Source organism: Mobula hypostoma, chromosome 10 (genome assembly GCF_963921235.1).
Source record: "Mobula hypostoma chromosome 10, sMobHyp1.1, whole genome shotgun sequence".
NCBI classification, from domain to species: Eukaryota; Metazoa; Chordata; class Chondrichthyes; order Myliobatiformes; family Myliobatidae; genus Mobula; species Mobula hypostoma.
In genome coordinates this window covers 19,055,910-19,079,143 of record NC_086106.1, presented here as the reverse complement: position 1 = coordinate 19,079,143, position 23,234 = coordinate 19,055,910, and the positions used below count along the sequence as shown (strand labels likewise).

At 45.8% G+C, this 23,234-nt stretch overlaps 1 gene segment (V, D, J or C); it reads right to left on the bottom strand.

Moving 5' to 3' along the window:
- Nucleotides 1-3,422: 3,422 nt before the first annotated feature.
- On the bottom strand, nucleotides 3,423-21,284 carry LOC134352733 (Ig heavy chain C region-like). The segment is given in 9 exon segments: nucleotides 3,423-4,129; nucleotides 4,732-5,052; nucleotides 6,401-6,718; nucleotides 6,807-7,109; nucleotides 10,724-11,023; nucleotides 11,965-12,258; nucleotides 19,422-19,482; nucleotides 20,729-21,030; nucleotides 21,139-21,284. Coding segments are annotated over 9 exon segments (2,331 nt in total).
- Nucleotides 21,285-23,234: the final 1,950 nt, after the last annotated feature.

The window sequence follows — 23,234 nt, the reverse complement described above, 5'->3', positions numbered from 1 at the left end:
CTGACAATCAGCACTGGAGCACCTCAAGGATGTGTGCTTAACCCACTGCTCTACTCTCTCTGCACCCACGACTGTGCGGCTAGGTAGAACTCAAGTGGCATTTATAAATTTACTGTTGAGCAATTGTAGGCTGAGTTTCAGGGTGATGAGGAGGCATACAAGAGCAGGATAGATCAGTTGGGTTCATGGTGTTTCAACAACAACCTTACTTTCAACGTCGGTAAGACGAAGCAATTGATTGCAGACTTCAGGAAGGGGGAGTCATGGGAACACACATCAGTCTTCATTGAGGGATCAGCAGTGGAAAGGTTGAGCAGTTTCAAGTTCCTGGGTGTCAAAATCTTTGAAGATCAATCCTGGGTCCAACACACCTATTTCTTTATTTGCCTAGTTCTGATCTCATCCTTTGTCTCTTCTTCTAATCCTCTCTGTCTCTGTCTCCACTGAACTCACAAGAAGAAAACAGGAGGAAGTGCAGACCACCAGATTCCATCCTCTGGGCTGAGATTTCTGGGAATTCATTCCATCTGAGGGAAGAAATTTCTCTGCACCACAGTTTCAAATGTCCTGCTCCTTACTTTGTAACTCTGTCCCCTTGTTCGTTGCTCTATGACAGGTGAAATTCTCTCAACATCTACCCTCTCGTGCCCCTTTTACATCTGATATGTTTGTCCAGAAATCTGGATTCTTCTCAACTGCAAGCAATGCAGACACAGACTGTCTGGTCTTGGTCATTGTCTGACAGTCACAGAGTCACAGAAAAGTACAGCACAGAAACAGGCCCTTTGGCCCATCTGTTCTGTGCCGAGCCATTTGAGCTGCCAAGTCCCATTGACTTGCACCCAAACCATTGCCCTTCATACCCCTCCCATCCATGTAACCATCCAAACTTGTCTTAAACATTGAAATCGAGCTTGCAAGCACCACTTGCTCTGGCAGTTCATTCCACACTCTCACAAAACTCTGAGTGAAGAAGTTTCCCCTCAGGTTTCCCTTAAATATTTCACCTTTCACCCTTAACCCATGATCTCTAGTTGTAGTTCCAGCCAACCTCAGTGGAAAAAGCCTGCTTGCATTTACCCTATCTATACCCCTGATAATTTTCTATACCGCCATCAAATCTCCCCTCAACCTTCTACGTTGCAAGGAATAAAGTCCTAACCTATGTAATCTTTCCTTATAACTCAGTTTCTCAGTCCTGGCTGCATCCTTTTAAACTTTCCCTGTACTCTTTCAAGCTTATTTACACCTTTCCTGCAGGTAAGTGACCAAAGCTGAACAGGTAAAGATTTTTCCTCCTCATGTATATGAAGGATGTAGGTAATAAAGTCAATTCAATTCAATTCAATTCAAATTAGGCCTCAAGAATGTCTTATACAACTTTAACATAACACCCCATCTCCTGTACTCAGTACTTTGATTTATGAAGGCCAGTGTGCCAAAAGATTTCATTATGATCCTATCTACCTGTGCCTCCATTTTCAATTAATTATGAACCTGTGTTCCCACATCTCTTTGTTCTACTGCACTCCTCAGTGTCCCATCGTTCACTGTGTAAGACCTACCTCAGCTGGTCCTACCTAAGTGCAACACCTTGCACTTGTCTGCATTAAATTCCATCAACCATTTTTCAGACTATTTTACCAACTGGTCCAGATCCCACTACAAGCTCTGATAGTCTTTCTTGCTGTCCACAACACTTGCTGTCCAGCATCACTCTTCCTTCAGTTAGTCCTGACGAAGGGTCTCGGCCTGAAGCGTCGACTGCACCTCTTCCTAGAGATGCTGCCTGGCCTGCTGTGTTCACCAGCAACTTTGATCTGTGTTGCTTAAATTTACAGCATCTGCAGAATTCCTGTTGTTTACATTCGTTCATTCTTTTAGCCCTTCTTATTTCTTTCTTAGGTGTTTTCTTCATATTTCTTACACTCCATAAGTACCTCATTTGTCCCTACCTGCCTATACCTGCTGTTCACTTCCTTGTACTTCTTAACCAGGGCCTCAATATCAAATATCATCCTTGCCTTTTCTTCTGACATGCACATACAAGCAATGTGCTCTCAAAGTTTCACTTTTGAAGGCTTCTCACTTACCAAGTACACCTTTGCCAGAAAACAGCCTGTCCCAATTCGCACTTACCAGATCCTTTCTGATATCATCAAAACTGGCCTTTCTCCAATTTAGATTCTGAACCTGGGAACGAGATCTATTTTTTTCCAAATTTATTTTGAAACTAATGACATTATGATCAGTAGATGCAAAGTGTTTCCGTACACAATCTTCTGTCGCCTGCCCTGTCTCATTCCTGAATAAGATATCAAGTATTGCACACACTCTCTTGGGATTTCTATGTACTGATTAAGGAAACTTTCTTGAATACATTTGACAAACTCCATCCCTTTTGTAGTCTGGGTGTCCAAGTCAATTTGTGGAAAGTTGAAATCACCTCCTATCGCAACCTTGTGTTTCTTGCAATAGCCTGTGATGTCTCGACAATTTGTGCCTCTCGGTCCTGCAGGGCGATCTACAATATAGCCCCATTAACATAGCCATACTTTTCTTATTCCCCATTTCCACCTGTAAAGTCTCAGGAGAGGAGTTCTCCAGTCTCTCCTGACTGAACACTGCTGTGACATTTGCACTTTAATCCCTCCCATTCTGTGCATCTAAAAAATGGAACCACAGAACACTGAGCTACCAGTCCTGCCTCTCCTGCAACCAAGTCTCACTAATGGTCACCATATCATAATTCCATGTATTGATCTCTGCCCTGAGTTCATCTGCCTTTCTTTACAATAATACTTGCTTTGAGATATACGCAGCTCAGAACATTACTCACACCATGCTCAACATCTTGATTCCTGACTTTGCCTAATGTCTAAACAACCTCTGTCTCCACAACCTCTCCACAATCTGTTCTGACACTCTGGTTCCCATCCCCTGCAACTCTAGTTAAACCAGCATCCCCCGCCACCCCCACCATGCAGCACAAGCAAACCTTCTCACTGGGATATTAGTCCCCCTTCAGTCCAGATGCAAACCATCAGCCCTGACAGACAGATGTTTAACTGCACCATTGCAACAGAACAGTTCCCAACAATGATGCGTTTCATTTAGTTAGTGACACACAGGCACCAGATGAGGAGCAGCAATGTTAGTGGGGACAAGGAGCCCTCAAACAGTGATCCGACATCTTTGACATCGATATGACGTGCGGTCACTGGTTTCAACTCTCAACTCTTTGTCAGATTGCCGTACATTCTAATCTCTCTGACCATCAGTTGACAGCTGATCTGTGGGATACCCGATGCAGGAAGGGTTCAGACACCAGAGAAACAAAGATTACTATTTCTCCTTGACTGTGTGTCACGTGCCATGGCTCATGTTGAAAGTTCCTTTTTTCCCATCACCAAAAATCACAATTAAGACATTTTCTTGTGATATTTATTGAACTTGGATCGGTACATTGACACATACAAGGATTTAATACATTGTGCAGTCCCACACAGGGTTGAAATCCATTCAAACGTGGCAGAAGAAGGTCTAAGAATGTACACACAAACTCAGAGATTTGTGGTGAATCATGTTTGTAGTTTAATTTGGTTCTTGATCTTAATTTCATTCTTAATTATGTTAAAAGGTCCAGATTTTAATCATGTTTTAATCAGCTAAATAATCCTCTGTGATAATTAATAGTCATAAAACTAACAAAACTGGGGTTTCATGGATTGAATCACACAGTATTACACACAAGATTTAAAACTATCAGTCAGAACGAGTGAGACATTGACCAGGGTGGGTTTGCTGTGAGATTTATTGATGCTTCGGAACAGGTTGGTTGTGAGCGACTCATGACCCACCACACAGGAGAAAGTGGTGCCGCTATTCCACTCCTCAGGAGAAACCTTCAGCTGACTGGTCATTGTGTTCCAGCCTTTTCTGGGGTCCTTGGTCACCGGCTGGTTCACAAACCCTGTGTTCAGAAGGGTGTCATTGGCCATCCAGGCCACATAGATGTCTGCGGGAAAGAACTTGGTGATCAGACACATCAAGGTCACAGTCTGATCGGTGTCTATCTCATCCGATGAAGGAGGGAGGAGGTAGACATGAGGACGAGTCACAACAGCATCTGGAACAGAGAGAATCTCAGTTAGAATGAATCTTCCAATAATTCCCTACCTACCCGACACATTCTGGTCTTGCATCAACATGAACAATTTCTAAATCTGAGAGGCTTCACTTGATTTGAAACTGAAGGCTTTTCCCTTTCTGCTCATCGTTGGGATTTGTGGAGTGGAAATCTTGGACCTGCTGCATTTTACAGCTTCCAGTGAGGTTGGTCTATTCAGGTTAATCAATGGGAGTCGCTGAACACAGCAACTCGACAGAAAGTGGAACTCAGCCCCTGGACTTGCATCATCCTGTGCTGTTTGTTCCATCTCCCCTGGAGCAGGGGTGGCAGTCTAAGCTGTGTACGTGTGAGAGGGAGTGAGAACCTGTGGATCTCTCTCCCACAGAATGCACTTGAAGAATTATCATCTAACATATTCAAGAATGGGTTGAATATACTTCTTCGGGTGAAAGTGTCAAAGGATATCTGGAGAAAACAGGAACGGGAATTGAATTTGGATGATCAGCTGAGACCAGATTGAATGGTTGAGCAGTGCTGGATGGTGATTAATCTGTCAAATTGCTAAGATCAGACTCACACTGAATTCTGTCCACACGTACCTGTGTCCTTCCTGATGGATTTCTTCACTGGTGTTGGCAAACTCTTGTCCTCTATCACACACGAGTACTCAGCCCCACTGTTCCACTCTGCAGCAGGGACTGTCAGTCTGCTGGTGATCACGTCTTCACCTCCATTGCTGTCTGGACCCAGAGTCCTCACCCCATCTTCCCTCTTCCTTCCGTCCACCTGCCAGGTTACACTGAATCCCTGAAAATCACTGTGAACCACCTCACACAGAATGGTCGCTGTCCTCTTTGTCCAGATCTCTTCGAAGGGAGGTTTGCTTAAAGTGACTGAGAGGGGGGTATCTGAACAGTCAACTGGGAGAAACGTCACAATTATTATTTCAAAATTCCCAAATGGATGAGTTTGTCTGTGACAAGACCAACATTTCCTGTTCATTCCTGTTCAATGATTTGCCAGTCCCATCAAGATGAGATAAGACCAATCTACATTGGTGAAGAAAGGAATCTCCCCTTTTGAGCAGACAGGGTAAATACCCTGAGCAAACGTAAATGAACAAGATTGGCCCTCAGACTGTTTTTGCAGTTTCATGGTCACTTAAACTGTTACCAGAGACTTATTAAAACAAATACAGAAAATCCTCAGTATTTCAGAATGTGTCGGTGGAACAAGAAACAGAGCAAAATTTCACATGAAAATCTTCCAGAAAATACACTTCATATTTCAAGATTTCTGAGAAATGTTTAGTTTTTGTCACAAATATTAAAATGCACTCTTTTTGTCTATCAGGTGTAACTAACATTTGCTGCTGCTTTGTCAGAATGTAGTGTGTTCAGGCCGCCCTCCAGAGGCTTCGACACATTGTCCAGGCTGACTATTCCCACACAGGAGCAGAGGGAGAGCAACTCTGCTGGAAATTCAGTCACATCTGAGACACTGATCGGAGGCTGGGATTAGGTTCAAAGGTAGAGGGAGGGAGCATATTGAAGATGAGTATCAGCGAGTTGCAGAGAGCCTGTCGAGTGAAATGGTCTGGATTCTCCTCCAGTTATGAAATTATTTTCTGGGATACTCTTATTTCTATGGTAAAAGTGTGGATTATGTTGGTTGAGAGCAGAAAACAAACCGATGATTGGCTGATTTAAGTGCCAAGAGAGATGAAAAAGATGAAGACATTGAGGCTGAGTCAATGGACAAACCGGTATTCAGCTCACTTCTCGATGAGGCTTCACTCGCCTCAGCACTGAACTGACTCTGCAGCTGCGGCCTGCAGCCATCAGCACTCACCTCAGCACTGAGCCTGGCTCCACGGCCGTGGCCTGCAGCCATCGGTCTCCTGCACCGGTTGCAGTGCTGAACTGGCAACGTGGCTGTGGATTTACTTCAGGGGACTCTGCAGTTCAGGTTCTGTGGATTGTTTGTTTGAATTTTTTTATTGTTTGCACAATTTGTTCTTTCTTTTTCACACATTGGATGTTTGACTCTGAATTCTATTGTGTTTCTTTGTTTTGTGACTGCCTGGAAGAAGAGAATCTCAAGGTTGTATATGGTGCACATACTTTGATAATAAATGTACTTTGTACTTTGAACTTTATCAGTTCACTCACATAACTAAACCAGGACTGCACCATGATTCGGTGTTTACCTTGAATTCATAGCACAATGTAAACAATTTCAATAATGGGATGCATCCCAGGACCCTACCTTGGACGTTCTTCACTTGCTTCTTGATACTGCTGTTGGAGGGGGGATGACTCACTGTACAGCTGAAGACTGATTCTGACTTCCACTCCTGTAAACTCAAGGTCAGGAAGTGTCTGGCACTGAAAGTCCACCCCTGCTCCAGAGCGGTCGGTGTAGCGCTGGTGTTGGAGGTGATCACGGTGCTGCCTTTCTTCCAAATGACATTTATTTGATCTGGGTAGAATCCAGACACCACACACTCCAGTGTGGCCGTTTTCCAATTCTTGGTCTCTTCCTGAGGTGGAGGCAGCAGTCTGACCTTGGGACTTCTTATCTCGACTGGAATAGAAAAGAAAACAAAGGAAATGTCAAACATTTTGACTCAGGTAACTAATGCTGGCCATTTAATCACTGGTCTCTTGCCCACCTTTGGTACTATTGGTCCGTGCTGACACTGGGGAAGATGAAGAAGATTCCTGAGCTGAGCACTCGTATTCCACCCCACTGAACCACTCCTCCACACTGATCTGGAGTTCGCTGAGCACTCTGTATCGGGACCCGTCCCTCTCCGCTGGGTGGGTGAGAATTCCTTTAGTTTTCTCCTTCCCGCCCACGTGCCAAGAGATCTGGATATCTTCGGGATCTGTACAGATAACTGTGCACTTCACGGTAGGAGTCTTGTCGATCCACATCTCTTCAATGTGGGGATTTTGAATAAAGACAGACAATTCTGTGGGTTAGAAATGGAAATGCTCAGAATCTTACTGGAGATATTTCCATTGGTTGTGTTAGGTTCAGGCAGATCATCAGTACTTGACAGCTGCATTTAATGCAAACGGAATAACAGAAACACCCAAGGCTGAGTCACGTGCCTCATATTCCTATAAGTTTGATTGAGAAAAGAAATTCAGAACAAAGGATGTGCTAACGAGGTTTCGAATCCCTTTCTAATAACTGTACCAATCGGTTCACTGTGAGACGGAGCTCTGTGAGACAGAGAAGCATGCAGATTTCTCAGCAGAGACACAGCTCAGTATATTCTTTGCTTGGAGACTCAGTGCCATTGAGTAGTAACAATGAACACTGTGAATCAATGAGAATCCCTTTCTCCATCTGGGCTGAGCCTGGGATTCACTCAGTTTAATAACTTCACATCCCGACATTCCAGTCTCACTGTGGCTGTGCCTCTCCTCATCTCTGCAACCTTCACCACCCACACGAGCTTCAGACAACATCGTATCCTTTCAACTCTGCTCACTCATACACCTGCACTACTTCTGCTGGTGCCTGTGGTTTTAGCATTCTTGCTGACAAACACTGAAACCTCTGTCTCACTTGAAATGAGCAGCCATGGTCAGAGTGTATCCATAAGTTAGGGACGGATGAACTGGCAAAATGGGTTCAAATCCAACCCGGTGGATGGGAGTTTAAATTCAATTCAGAAATGTTTTTTTGGAATAAAAAGAAGACTACGGAGGTATTTGTAGTGTTATTCTCTGTGGTAATTTCCGGAGAGAAGTCTGGTCTGGTCTGGCTGGTTTGTGACTCCAGACCTGCAGCAACACGGCTGGAGCTGAATCACCATCAGGAATGAGGCAGCAAGTCCCTCAGTTCCAGAGAGATCAGTGATTGACGGGAAATGATAAATGAATAAAACAGCTCTTTGATCAAGTGTTGGGTCACCTGTCCTCTGGGTTAGTGTCGGTTTTGTGTGATTGCACTCAAGTGAAGTTGTTGAGGTCGTCTCCCAATGCACGATCGTCAGTTCACTTACATTGCAGCTCTCTGCATTTTGTGTTCACCATTTACACACTCGGTCACCTTCAGGCACGTGGGGTGTTTTTGCTCTTTGACATTTAGTGTAGAGGCTGATTGTGTTTGTGTCATGGCTGAGACCTTCAATGAGACTGTGAGTCAGTGTCTTTCTCTGAAGAAAGAGCAGACGTAACACACACAGTTCCAGTATAACTGGGCCGGATCTTCCGACAAGGTGTGATGTGTATTTCTTCACCTTTCTCATGTCAGTAAGATTATGAGCAATTTTCTTTCAAAACAGAAAGTCCGTGGGTATAGTCCAGGTGACCATTGTTGTCGAGTAATACCACAAATATGCAAACCTAGGTGTACACTGAATGCTCATTGAATTATGAATCTTAGTTTAATCAGCACTGTGATGTTGTTAAACATGTTTTCTGCAGGTTTCTCAGTTATGTCCCATATCAGCACAGTCTTGATGTTCAGCAGTCCCTGGGAAATGCGGTCCCCTCATAAAACCTGACCGAGTCAAGTTCGCTCCCCTTATTACTGAATGCTGGTGTTATTCCACAAGAAGCGTATAATTCTGTCAATGCTTGGGTAATTCCAACAAAACATTCTCCTTTGTGACATTCCTTAGAGTCACTGAATTTCCCTCTTGGACTGAATTCAGTGTCCGACACGTGGATGAATGTAACTTTAGCAATTTGTCTGATCCAGGATTTACACACAAAGCATGTCAGATTGGACAGGAGACTGGTTAGACCCCTGAGTCTTGTCTCACAAATTTGTCTTGTTCCCAGAATTATCAAAGGGTCATCCGTCCTTTGACTGAGTCAATTTGGAAATTCAGCCCCGTTCACCTTCATCACCTCGTGCCTCACAGCCATTGGGTGAAAAACAGGTTCCAGTTCTTGTTGACTGGAGTTAGACAAGGGGAATCTGGCCAAGGAAACTGGAATTGGGATCTGAGTCACACTGAAGCAACAATGTACACAAATGAATGAGTGTATGGACAACCAGAAACACAAGAGATTCTACAGATGCTGGAAATCTTGAACAACACACTCAAAATGCTGGAGGAACTCGGCAAGTCAGGCAGCATCTGTGAATGGAAATAAACAGTCGATATTTTGGGCCAAGAGATTTCACTGGTACTGGAAAGGAAGTGGGCAGAAGCCAGAATAAGAAGGTGGGTGGAGTAGGGAAGAATACATTCTGTCAGATGAGAGGTGAGACCAGGTGAGGGGGAAAGTGTGTGGACGGGAGAGAGGTATGAAATAAGAAGCTGGTTGGGGATAAGTGGAAGAGATAAATGGCTGAAACAGAAGGAATCTGACAGGACAGTGGACCATGGAGGAAAGTGCAGGAGGAGGGGAACCAAATGGAGATGATGGGCAGGTGAGGAGAAGTGAAGGGATGAGGGGGTGTCTAGTATGGGGAATAGAATAAAATGGAGAATAAAGGAGTGGGGACTATTACTGCAAGTTAAGGAATAAGTATTCATGGGATCGGGTTGGTATATGAAGTGTTGCTACTTCAACCTGAATTTGGCCTCACCATGGCAGTAGAGGAGGCCATGGACAGACATGTCAGAATGGGAATGGGAAGTCAAATTGAAATAGGTGGCCACGAGGATAATAGAAATGCAATTGGAGAGGTAGTCAGTTTGAATCGTGTTTTCTTCTCTCTCTGTTAAACTTCAATCCCAATGGATACCAGAGGCAGGTCTGGAATCCAGTAAATGGATTGTAATAAAATTCAATGACGAATTGTACACAGCCAATCACTTTATTTCACACTTTATTGCTGAACAATGATAATCTTGGGTACAACCATCGGAGAATGTTGCATTGAGATTATTCTGGTGAAAGAACATTGCCACAGGCTTCGGAAAACAGTCGGGACCTGGAAACGGAAGATTCATAGATTTAATTGTTAGATATTTTCACCTCTTTTCCCATGCTTGGGAAAAAGGGAGCCCCACATATTCCCACTTTCTATCCTCTGTAAATCACATCCTATCGGGATGAGGTTATGTCAGCAATGATAAATGCATGTTGTCTCTGAACCTGGCCGAGGATCTGAGGACACAAGGTCACAACATTCACTGGAGGATTGGGCATCAATTCAAAAATAATCCAGGCACCTACATTTCAGTGAGTGGACAATCGACAGAAGAGTCTCTCAGGATACACTGGAAACAGACTCTGGAGACTGAAGCAAATGCAAAATTGCAGAGATATTTTTAGAAGAACTAAAATGAGAAGACAGTGAAAAGGGAACAGGGAGATCTTCTCCAGATGGTAAAGCCTGGGACGTGAGCTTTGCTCACTAGCTTATTTTATTTATAACTACAAACAAAGACAACTAAAATTATTGAGACAGAATGGACAGGTGACCTAATCTTACACCTTTCCTGCCCAGTAGATGGGGTTAAAGCTGCTGGTGAAATGAGTTGATTCAAAGTGTAAAGATCATCTGTACGTCACTCAACAAGATTGACGGTAGGGAGAGGAATTGTGTGGGAGTATTAGTTCAGTATTTTAGTACTCTAAGTTAATTAATTTTTCTTCCGATATCACTCACCCCCTTCATACATCATGTTGACCTGACCACTGAAACCGGAAGGTGCGTGATTCACTTCACAAGTATATTTCTGTTTCTTGGTCCATTCCTGCACAGTCACTGTCAGGAAAGAGATTGTTTCAAATGTACCATCAGATCTCTGAATGGAAGGGAGAACGATGCCTTCTTGGGCAGATCCAGCTTTTTTCCAGGATACTTTAACGTTGTCAGGAGAGAATCCAGATATCACACAGCCCAGGACAGCCTTTCCTTGACTGTGGATTGCCTCCCGGGATGGAACAAGGGAGCTGAGCTTCGGAGCTGTAACACAATAAATATCTGTCAGTACATGATTGCTTTGCCCAAGTTTTGGACTTCATTCCCCCTCATCCTGGGCAAGTTCCCCAATTCCAGCCCTCTCAAGAATGTTGTTAATTTACAGCTGATCTGACGATCTGATGGCTCACACCAGTGAGTGGGAGGGCTGGGTGTATAACTTGGGCCTCCCAGCAGTGTGTCCCACTGTGCTATGATAATGCAGAGAGGTGGGTCATGGGTTTGAGGTGCAGACCTGCCATGATCTAATTGTTTACTGGAGAATGACTGATACCAGCTCCTGTGAGCATGTGTACATGGTGTGGGACTGTTTCCATTGGCAAGTTTGGGAAACACAATTTTACTTTCAATGAGAAAGAAGAACAGATGGACAGGAGGAAATTAATTTGTTGTAACTGTAGAGGCTTGTTCAGATCTGTGAAAAAGTTGTTAAAAAAGGGCAGTGGAGTGGATTCCTTCATCACATTCACAAGGGATTGCTTTTCCCAGAAGAGGGGCAGCTGCAGGGTGGGAGGGGAAAGTGCAGGAGGAGTGAGGTAAAGTTTAAATTGTTGTTCTGTGTGCAGGGGCACGATGGGCCAGTGGTCTCTGTATGTGTACAGGAGCTGATCTGTAGGGAGGGTTTAGTGGGAGGGGGTGGTGGAGAGGCTCCCGAAAGGAGTGGATACAATGGAGGCAGATCAGCGCAAGTTGTTTCCTCCACCCTCCACTGATACTGAGTTTCAGTGAGTTCAGGAGGACATTTCCCCCATTTCAATTCCTTATTTTTTCTCAATGTCATTTTGGTAAGGGGTAGTACTACTGTTGTAAGAGTAGATTAAAGGAGCTAGTTGCTGTGCCCAGCATTATCTGACAAAGATTCCTACTCCAGATATATGCTCTGAGATCAATGCAGCTTTTAAGAGAAAATTACGTCTCATACTAACAGTGATTTTTCGGGAACTTCTCTGTCACACTCCCCGCCTTGCAGGAGTAGACTTTATTCTTCTTCCAGTCTGCCGCAGAGACTTCGAGCAAGCTGCTCATCGTGTACTTTGAATTTTGCCCCAACACTGCCGGGTATTTCTTGGTTCCAGTGGTGATGACCCCACTGTTAGTGGACCATGTCTGACTGATGCTCTCAGGCTGATAGTCCTTGACCAGACAGAGGAGGCTGATCTTTTGGTCAGATTCTGTGTTGCAGGAAGGAGTGATGTAGACTGATGGCGAGGACGTGACCTCTGAAATGGAAAGAAATTCACAGAAATTTCTGTAAGTAAATGCATTACTGGCAGACAAAGAAGGAGACATGTTATACACTGCAATTACTACAGTACTGTGCTGAAGTCTTAGCCACATAGCTGGGCTACCCCCCACCCCACCCCTCACACAGTAGTAACTTTATGTATTGCACTGTACCTCTGCCACTAAAAAAAAAACAAATTTCATGACAGATGTGAGTGAGGATAAACCTGATTCTGATGTGGGTCTCTGTTGTGGACTGAGAGTGGGAAAGGGGAGTGAGTGGGAAGCACCAGAGAGACATTCTGGAAAGATCAATAAACCAGTTGTTTGGAATCAAATGACCTTGCCTGTTGTCTCAGTGTTGGGAGTGTCTGCACCCATGCCGAGCCCTGCCCCTGCCACTCCTTCTCTGTCCCCTGTCCCACACAGGTCCCGCAGCGCTCCACCCTCACCATTCCCAACATCCTTTACTCTCACCAGATTTACAAACTCACTGTCCATTCCACATTGAGAAATATATTATTATGAAAAAGTTTTAGGCAAACTAGCAATATAGATGTGCCCAAGGCTTTTGCACAGTACAGTTTATAAACCAGTAATTTCTAAAATTATTCACTCCATTAAATAATACTCTCACCATTTCAACACTCATCTGGGAATCTGTGTCACTGAACTCGGAGGCTATGGATCAGTCTCACAGTGGAGACTTGAGCACACAGTCACAAGTGTGACCCAACAACCCACTCAGACCCCGAATGAGACAGTCATCCAATGTCCCATGTGTTGGATTTCAGACAAAATATCAAAGTTTTACCTTGTCTCTTCCCCGAATATAATTCCGGATTCTTAGAAGTCTATTCGCACCAGATTGGTGGAGTTTACAGAAAAAGTAAACATTTAGCAGTAGTTTATTTGAATAATTCTGATCTGTTCAGTATTGATGTTGAGTCAGAAGTAACCCTTGTGTGGATATCTGTACCTTGTCTCCAACACCATCTGTGTGATTTAGTGGTGAGTGTCTAATGGTCTCTGCTTCTGAAATTCAACTGAACAGACTACCGTCAGACCATAAGACTGTAAGACATAGGAGCAGAATTAGGCCATTCAGCCCATCGAGTCTGCTCTGACATTCCATCATGGCTGATTGGATCCCACTGAACCCCGTACACCTGCCTTCTCACCATATCCTGAGATACCCTGACAGACCAGGAAATGATCAAATTCCACCTTAAATACACGCATGGACCTGGCTTCCACCACAGTCTGTGGCAGAGCATTCCACAGACTGCGCTGACTAAAAAAGTTCCTCATTACTTCCATTCTTAGGGGTCACCCCTCAATTTTGAGGCTGTGCTCTCCAGTTGTGGATGCTCCCATCATATAGAAAACATAGAAAATAGGTGCAGGAGGAGGCCATTCGGCCCTTCGAGCCTGCACCGCCATTCAGTATGATCATGGCTGATCATCCAACTCAGAACCCTTTACCAGCCTTCTTTCCATACCCACTGATCCCTTTAGCCACAAGGGCCATATCTAACTCCCTCTTAAATATAGCCAATGAACTGGCCTCAACTGTGTCCTGTGGCAGAGAATTCCACAGATTCACCACTCTGTGTGAAAAAGTTTTTCCTAATCTTGGTCCTAAAAGACTTCCCCTTTATCCTCAAACTGTGACCCCTCATTCTGGACTTCCCCACCGTCGGGAACAATCTTCCTGCATCTAGTCTGTCCAATCCCTTTAGGATTTTATACGTTTCAATAAGATCCTCCCTCAATCTTCTAAATTCCAACGAGTATAAGTCTAGTCAATCCAGTCTTTCATCATATGAAAGTCCTGCCATCCCAGGAATCAAGCTGGTGAACCTTCTTTGTACTCCCTCTATGGCAAGAATGTCTTTCCTCAGATTAGGGGACCATCTCCACATCCACCCGATCCAGTCCTTGCAACATTCGGTAGGTTTCTATGAGATTCCACTACATAATTCTAAAATCCAGTGAGTACAGGCTCAAAGCTGCCAAATGCTCCTCATATGTTAACCCCTTAATTCCCAGAATGATCCTCGTGAACTCCTCTGGACTCTCTCCAATAACAGCACATCGTTTCTGCGATATGAGGCCCAAAACACTTGACAATACTCTAAGTGTGGTTGACTCGTGTCTTATAAAGACTCAGCATTATTTCCTTGCTTTTATATTCTATTCCCCTTGAAATAGATGCTAACATTGCATTTGCTTTCTTTACCACAGACTCAACCTGTAAATTAACCTCTGTGAGTTTTGCATGAGGACTCCAAAGTCCCTCTGCACCTCTGATGTACCCTCTGCACTACATAATGCATCTGACACCGCCTCAAAATTAAACACGTGTAACCGAGGAAGAATTTCAACCGCACCGAGCCTGTGGAAATTACAAGCCAAACACCTTCCTGACACACCAGGCCGAGAATCGCAGTCAGAGGAATGGTGACTGTGATCCTTTGACAAGTCTAGTCTGTGAGGGACTCATTGAGGTGGAATCCACAGTTTAATCCTGGGAACTCCAGCAAGGCCACGTGTCATGTGGTGGAGCGTGGTGACAGTTCCAGTGGCAGCTGTCACTCAGTAAATCCCGGGGTACAGTGGTCTGTGGAACTGTGAGACTGACTCCAGTGTAAGTGGCTGAACACTGGTAAATGGTTCACTTTGGAAATGCCAGCCACAGCCAGCACCATTCAAACCACAGAATCGTCAGCTTCCCTCGTACTCAGCAGCTGGGGAAAGGGATGGTCAGCTGTGGTCTGAGGAACCTCACTGCTGTTTATCAGCGTCAACCCCTGACAACAAGGGAGTTACGGGACCAAAGGCCTGGGACCATCAGGATGATCATCAGTAATCTGTGTCTATCTGTTCATCTACTGCACAGTCAGTAACTTTAAATTCCTGGGTGTCACTATCTCAGAGGACCTGTCCTGGGCCCAGCATATAAATGTAATTGCAGCGGAAACAGGACAGTGCCTCTACTTCCTCAGGAGTCTGCAGAGATTTGGCATGATGTCAAAAACCTTGACAATCTTCTATAGATGTGTAGTGGAAAGTATAATGACTGGCTGCATTACGGCCTGGTATGGGAACACCAATACCTTTGAATGGAAAATTCTACAAAAGATAGTGGATTCAGCCCAGTATATAATTGGTAAAGCCCTCCCAACCACTGAGCACATCTACATGAAATGCTGTCATAAGAAGGCAGCATCTATCATCAAAGATCCTCACCACCCAGGCCAGGCTCTTTTCTCACTGCTGCCATCAGGACAGAAGGAACAAGAGCCTCAGGACTCACACCACCAGGTTCAAGAACAGTTACTACCCCTCAACCATCAGGCTCCTGAACAAAAGAGGATATTTACACTCAAATATTGAGATGTTCCCATAAACAATAATCTCACTTTAAAGACTCTTTATCTTGTTAATTCATGCTCTCATTATTTATTGCTGTTTATTTAGGGTTGCATTTCAACAGTTTATTGTCTTCCATGCTCTTGCTGTTTCATTGATCCTGTTTACAGTTACTATTCTATAAATTTGCTGAGTATGCCCACAAGAAAATGAATCTGAGGGTTGTATGTGATGACATGTATGTATTCCCATAATAAATTTTACTTTGAACTTTGAGACATCAAATGAGGATTTCCCAGTGGTGGGGAGCTTTAGGAATTGTACGCTAAAAGTGACCATTCCCTTCCATAATCACCCAAACAGACTAGATTGTCATGTTGTAGTTCAGTTTGTGGGAACAAGATGCAGGCAAGTTGGATGTTTCATCCCCCATATGAAGAGACACACTGCAGAAGTACTTGCTGGGTTGGGAAAGGCTCTGGGATGTTCTGGGATTGTAGAAGTCAATGAAAAACACATTGTTTTCATCAAATCAATTCAGTAAAATAGAACTTGAAACAGTGTAGTTGCCAGAAATCAGACTGACAGAGTTTAGTGAAAGGTCACTGATGTGAAACATTAACTCTGTTTCTCACCCCACAGATGTTCCCTGAGCTGCTCAGTGTTGGCAGTGCAGGAGACACAATAATGTCAGTCGGTGAGATTTGCAGCTGAGGATCTTTTACATCCCGGGACCAGCAGGTGGTAAGTACAGTTCTGTCTGGATCAGTGTTCCTCTGGGTCTTCATAAAAACACCCATCAAACTGACAGCAGGGTGCTGGGGTGAAGATGGGAACTGGATCTGGGTGGGTCACAGGGTGCTGGGGTGAAGAGGGGAACTGGATCTGGGTGGGTCACAGGGTGCTGGGGTGAAGAAGGGAACTGGATCTGGGTGGGTCACAGGGTGCTGGGGTGACGAGGGGAACTGGATCTGGGTGGGTCACAGGGTGCTGGGGTGAAGAGGGGAACTGGATCTGGGTGGGTCACAGGGTGCTGGGGTGACGAGGGGAACTGGATCTGGCTGGATCAGCTCAGAAGAAATTTGCAATTAAACGACACTTGTGTATTTGTACAAAATGATTGATGGTAAATCAGCAGATCGGGGGAGACTCGGTCTGATTAGTCTGTATTGTAGTAAGTGGATGGAACATCGGGTAGTATGAACAACTGGTGGGCAGTTTTATTTATTCATCTTTTGGGATCAGGGCTTTGCCGGTAAAGTCTGAATGAATTACACATCTGAGCTGCCATTCAGAGGGCATTTGGAGACAAACACATTGATGGATCAGGAGTCATAAATAGGCTCGAAGGGTAAGGATGAGCGATCTCCTTCCCTGAGGGACATCAGTAAAACTGAAGGGTCATCATTACTGATGACTAGATTTTAAAATGTCGTCATCTGAACCCTTACTGCCAAGGTGGCACATGGGACCTCAGATTTAAAAACAATACCATTTATTTAGAAGTTAGAAATCTGACCGCAGATCCAAATCTGTTGCAGATTATTATGAACTGAGTTTAAATTTGTCGGTTTTGTTGTGGTGGTATCCGTGGACTGCTCATCCATCCCTCTGCACTACTCATCTGCTTTGATGTACTGCCCTGTTTCCCATCACTCCGAATCCAACCTTGTGCCTGTCCATTGGATCACTGTGTCCACGGTGTCCTGGACAATATTTCTCCTTCAATAACATCACCAGAACAGACTGTCTGATGGTTCTCACCTTGCAGTTTGTGGATTCTGCTGTGTGCAGAGTGGCTCCACATTCCCGACTCTACAACAGGGCTGAACTTTGAAACTACTTCATTGCCTGTGAAGAGCTCGGGGACACCATGAGAGGTGCTCTGTAAATGTCAGCACTTTATCTCACAACCACTTTTACTGAATCACCAGCAACACTGGTTAATGTAGGAAAGCACTTGTTAAACAAATCCAGTCGGGGGTTGGAGGAGAGCAAGAAATTGAAGCAGTTGCTCTGTCTGTGAATTGAGAATAAGCAGTTCATTTGAACAGTAAAGTTCAACTCTTGTCCCATGAATGTGTGATGGGACAAGTTGGGGGAAGCTTCACACTGAGTGTAATCTCTACTGCCTCTGTCCTGTGAGGGATGGGACAGTGCAGAAGGGTCTTTGTATCTAATCCATGGCTGATAGGAATAGGTTGAGTGAGCTTGGCCTTTTCTCCTTGGAGTGGCGTCGGATGAGAGGTGACTTGATAGAGGTATTTAAGATGATGAGAGGCATTGATCATGTGGATTGCGAGAGGCTTTTTCCCAGGGCTGAAATGGCTAACATTAGAGGGCACAGGTTTAAGGTGATTGGAAGTAGGTACAGAGGAGATGTCAGGGGTAAGCTTTTTACGCAGAGAGTGGTGAGTGTGTGGAATGGGCTGCCGGCAATGATGGTGGAGGCAGATACGATAGGGTTTTTTAAGAGACTCTTGGATAGGTACATGGAGCTTAGAAAAACAGAGGGTAACCCTAGGTAATTTCTAAAGTATGTAGTGTTCAGCACAGCATTGTGGGCCAAACGGCCGGCATCGTGCTGTAGGTTTTTCTAGGACATGGGAGTTGTAATCTGCATTTAACTCATGCTCTGTGTACTCTGGGGTGCTTGTTGGAATCCCTTTGAGGAAGATTTCCCAGATTTACAAGATAAATACTGATTCCATTGAATGACAGAGCAGAGAGTGAGGCCATTCATCCGATAGTGTCTGTGCTTCCCTTTAGCTGAGCAAACCCAATAAACCCATTGGTCTCTCTGCTCTTCCCTGTATCCCTACAAAAGGTGGATCTCCTCCTGTTCCCTCTCTACACTCACAATTGGCCACCACCATCATTCAGGCAGTGTGTTCCAGATCACAAACGTTCATCAACAAACCTTCCCTTAAATGCTCCCCTATTACACATTATTGACTTGAACGCTTCCCTCCCCACCCCACCTGCACCACTCCCCACTCCCCCACCCACCAATGCAAGGCTGCCCGGAATGTGTGAAGGAATTGTGATTTCAATTCCCTGCCTTACCTTTCCTGCTCCATTTCCCCACTGCCTTCCCAACTCCAAAATTCTTCCCCACCGCACCACACCTCCTCATCCATCAGGGAATAAAACTAAAAGCTTAATCCCATCAATTAATCCTGAGATATCGCCGATACTTTTGCTGTATCCCGGGACGGACCTCACGCCGGACATTACATGATGGGACTGACACCCACCTGTACCCTGGGGATACTGAGCCATCAACCAGATCATACATGTGTACACCATTCCCTCAGATTATGTCTTAATCCCATTACCTTCAACATGAAAGCAGCCGACAGTGAAACCCGATCCCAATAACTGGACACTGAACAGATCCATTGTTGTCACTGACAGGGAACAAGTTCAACTGCACTGAAACGCTCAGCCCTGAACGTGGCTTCAGTCGGTGCTGAGGATCAGAAGCCAGACTCGAACCAAACACTGAGCTCACTCAGCACAATCGGCCGGTGTCAAGGCACAGTCTGGTGACAAGATCCGACCCCATTCCCCTGAGCCTGTTCCCGGTCTGTGGACAGTTCACTGGTGGGTGGGGTATGTACCCTTGTACTGTTACTGGGCTCTAGAGAAACCCGCCCGTTCGGGGAGATTCCTGTACTTGCGCTAAATATTTCACTGATTTCAGGCGAATCACCGAATTCGCCAAAACCGTAAATAAATAAAATACTAGTACGTGAAGATACAATTGAGAAGTTGGTCTTACCTGAAGTCACTGTCAGCGAGGTTCCTCCGCCCCAGTAGTCAAGATAGTCACGGTGCTCCGTCTCCCCATTCACCCAGTGCAGTAGCTTCACTTGCCCGTCACATCCAATAATCTCAGCAAAATGTCAACAAGATCCCTGTCCGGACCGGGAGCAGCCGCTTCCTGGATTTCCATCCCAAACTCCGTCCTTGTCCCTTCCTGGCGTGTGAGTAAGAGAGGCATTTTCACAGTTTTCTTGTCTGCGGACAACGGCTCCCGCCATTCCCCAGAATCAGAGTCGAATCATTTTGGGCTTTTAATTGTCCAGAAATGGACATTTGTGCCCAGCAGTCCGAGTGAGGCTTCAGGGATTTGACTCTGGGAAGCAGCAATGCGGAATCCGTGGAGACAGACGGCGCTGCAGACGCTCCTTTGTCGGGACCAGTTTCTGTTCGGCTCCCCATCACCGTGCTCCATATCACGGTGCTTCACCGCAGGCCACAAACCGCCCTCATCACATCCAGCCCGAAATCCAGTGGATCCCAGAGCCGGCCAGCGGATTTATTAAACCCTCCCTCTGTGTCCGGGTGTCCCACGCAGCGGGTTTCAGTCTCGGCCATCCCAGTGCTGAAGTGGAGATGATATAACCCACCGGGACCTTTCACTGGGCTTCCACTGACAGCTCCTTCTCGGTGGTCCCGTTCCCTTCCAGACACATCTCCGGTGGAACTTGTACCCACTCCCAGATTATCCACTCGGGATCTGATTTATATCCACGGATCCCGGGGTGAAGGCCGCTGGAGACGCCCGAAGAGCCGGATTTAAAGAGTTTTGTTGCGGTAGGTTTGTGTATGGAGGGAGCCGCCATCTCTCACACTGTGTCATCCCATAGTAGTCACAGTGATACACCGCCGTACGATAACCTCCTCCCCTCTCACAGTCTCCCAGCACAGTCACTCCTCAGTCAAACCGCAGCAGAACACCAAAGTGTCTCTGATCATTAATGTTCCTCACAGCCCGACCATTTACTGTCACGTGTAGACGAAGGACCGACTCCCGACCAGGTCGATCGGTGATCCCATTCCCACTCACGCGCTTGGCTCCGAGCTCCCCTCTGAAGTGATCCGCTGAGCCCCTCGGTCCATCCGTCCAGCATCTCTTCTCGGGAATCCCCGCTGACAACCCGCCTTCCGTTGAGTGGACGAGCGGATGTGGCCCGGAACGACCGGGATACAGCTGTGGCGATCACTGCTGTCCTTTCCCTCAGCGCCCGAAGGGAAGGCGCTCTCGCTGGGTTTTTGTCCCGGTCCAGTCCCGGTCTCTCTCACTGTGTCTCTCGCACAGTAATAGGTGGCCGTGTCGTCCAGTCTCAGGTTGTTCATTTGCAGATAAAAGTTGCTGCTGTCCTTGGAAGCGGTGAACCGGCTCTGGACTCCAGGCGCGTAGTACTTGCTACTTTCACTATAATACGCTACCAGCCACTCCAGCCCTTTCCCGGAGACCTGTTTCACCCAGCTCATGCCATAGCTGCTGAGGCTGAACCCACTGACCGCACAGGTCAGTCTGTGGGACTGTCCGGGCTTTACCACCGCTGACTCGGGCTGTGTCAGCACGATGTCGGACCGCACGCCTGTCAATAAAAAGAGCAGAAATTAATAAAATGTTCCACGGGCAGAGGTTCACAAAGCCTCCGCGAAACAGCCGGTCCCGGTTGGGCGACAAGCCGCGGGACACCCACCTGCCAGACAAGACAGGAGGAGACAGAGATAAGGAACGACCCCCATCGCCCTGAACACTGAGCCGGACTTGGACACTGTTGAGATCGGCGACTGCAGCTCAGGCCGGCTTTGTCCGGAGCCGCAGTGAGCGCTGTTTAAATAGGGACGTGCGCTGTGAGTGAGAGAGGGAGCCGCGATTTGAACAGGCTCTCACACACCGAAACCAGAGGCGCGGCTTCCTGTCCCCACCCACAGCAACGATTTCAATTCCCCAAAAGATGTTTGTCTCTGCAACAGGCGGCAGGTCAGCGGCCGTGACCAGATCCGGATTAAATGCTCGATCCATCAATTTCAGCAATGAACAGTTTGTGTAAACTGAAACACACAGAATCCCAGCGAGAGAGAATGAGAGACACCAGTCAGTGGACAGATAATCTTATTAGAGACAGTCTGAGACTGTCTTTGCAGGAAAATGTATTAAACAATAAGAAGTGTTACAAAAATCAGTGTTAAACATGGTGGAAATGGGTGGAATTTACACTTATGAGATATCTTCTCTGTCAGGGACCTGGCACCATGAATTTCACGGCCAAGCTCTCAGCAATTCTCCCCACAATAGCTCTTGGACCTGTTTCAGCCGGTGAGAGGAACAGGATGTTTGATGAGGGAACTCGGGAGCTGAAGCCACACAACTGGAGAAGTTGTTGTTGCTGGTAACAGGATGCTCCCCAGTGGGTTGGCAGACAAGCGCAGCTGAACGGTCCGTATTGAAACGAAACTGACTGGGGGAGGGCATTCAGGGTGCAGATCAGAAAGATGGGTAATTTTGGTTACCCACCCTGGTGATGGGAATGTTGTGTGCACCAAATCTTGCATCATCAGTAAAATATAAACTACGATGACTGAATTCCTAATCAAACCAAAGCTCCCCCCTCTCGAGGTGATTTGTCATCACTCAGCAGCTTTCATGACTCCACGGCAAACCGGTGCAGTTTCTGCAGACAATGAAGTACCTTTTGAAGTAGAGTCTCTGTTGTCACGGAGAGAAGGTGGGACCCAAATTACACAGAGCAACCTCTCTGAAACAGCAATGAGGTATAAAGAGATCTGACATTCTGTGATGCTGGTTGAGGGATCAATGTTGGGACAGATAGTGGAGAACTTTCCAAACCTTTTATATCCACCTGACACAACAACCCCACCATGGCACCAATCAAAATGGTGAATCTCTTTTTTTCCTCCAAGAGGACCATAAACTTGCTGTAGGCTTGAGTGCCTCAGTGAGCCAGAGATCTATGTTGGCTTGAATGGGGGCCTTGTCCTTTAGCTCTTGGTAGGGTCACCCATGCCAAACAGGTCAAAGGTTAGAGGCCAGACAAAGAGTGGCCCACAGTTCCTCCAGGTTTGGAGTTACAGGTCAGGCTTAATGAACCTGACTAGTCAAAAAGAAAAATTGTTATTGTTTCGAGATACTCCCAACCGTGCCAGCTTCCAGGATTTAGACTTTCTAACTCTCTGGAGTATGGATAGATGGTTACAGCTCCTTTAATGTTCAGGATGATCCTGCTGATTGGCAATCAGGTTTTGGGCACCAAGAATTGAGTATTTAAAGAACACTTGAACTGATGTTCAGTGCTCAATCATAAGCCCTACTCGTGATATGGTCCAATGTTTGTTTTGTGCTCAGTTCTTGATCCAGTTTGATTCCGTGTCTCGATTTTTGCTTCGGATACTCCAGCATTTGGGTCCAAACCATCCTCATCAAGGACTCTCGTCACAGTTACGGAAACAGCAATGAAGAATACTTCTACATCTGAGTGTGATGGTGTTCCCTAATCAGCACCCGCTGACTTGCATGGCTGACAGGAGTGAAAACAGAGAGGAAGCTACGGGTATGGTGAAGGGAGCCATGAACTTTGCCAAGACCAAGACCAAAAATGTTTTTTGGAATGTACGAACCATGTACAACACTGGCAAGCTTGCACAAATAACCACAGTAATGTGTCGTTACAGCCAACATACACTGACATCAGTGACAGCAGATGGACAGGGTCTGGCAGATGAAAGGCAGCAACTGGTGAAACAGTTTTATATTCAGGAAGGGAGGATGGTCAGC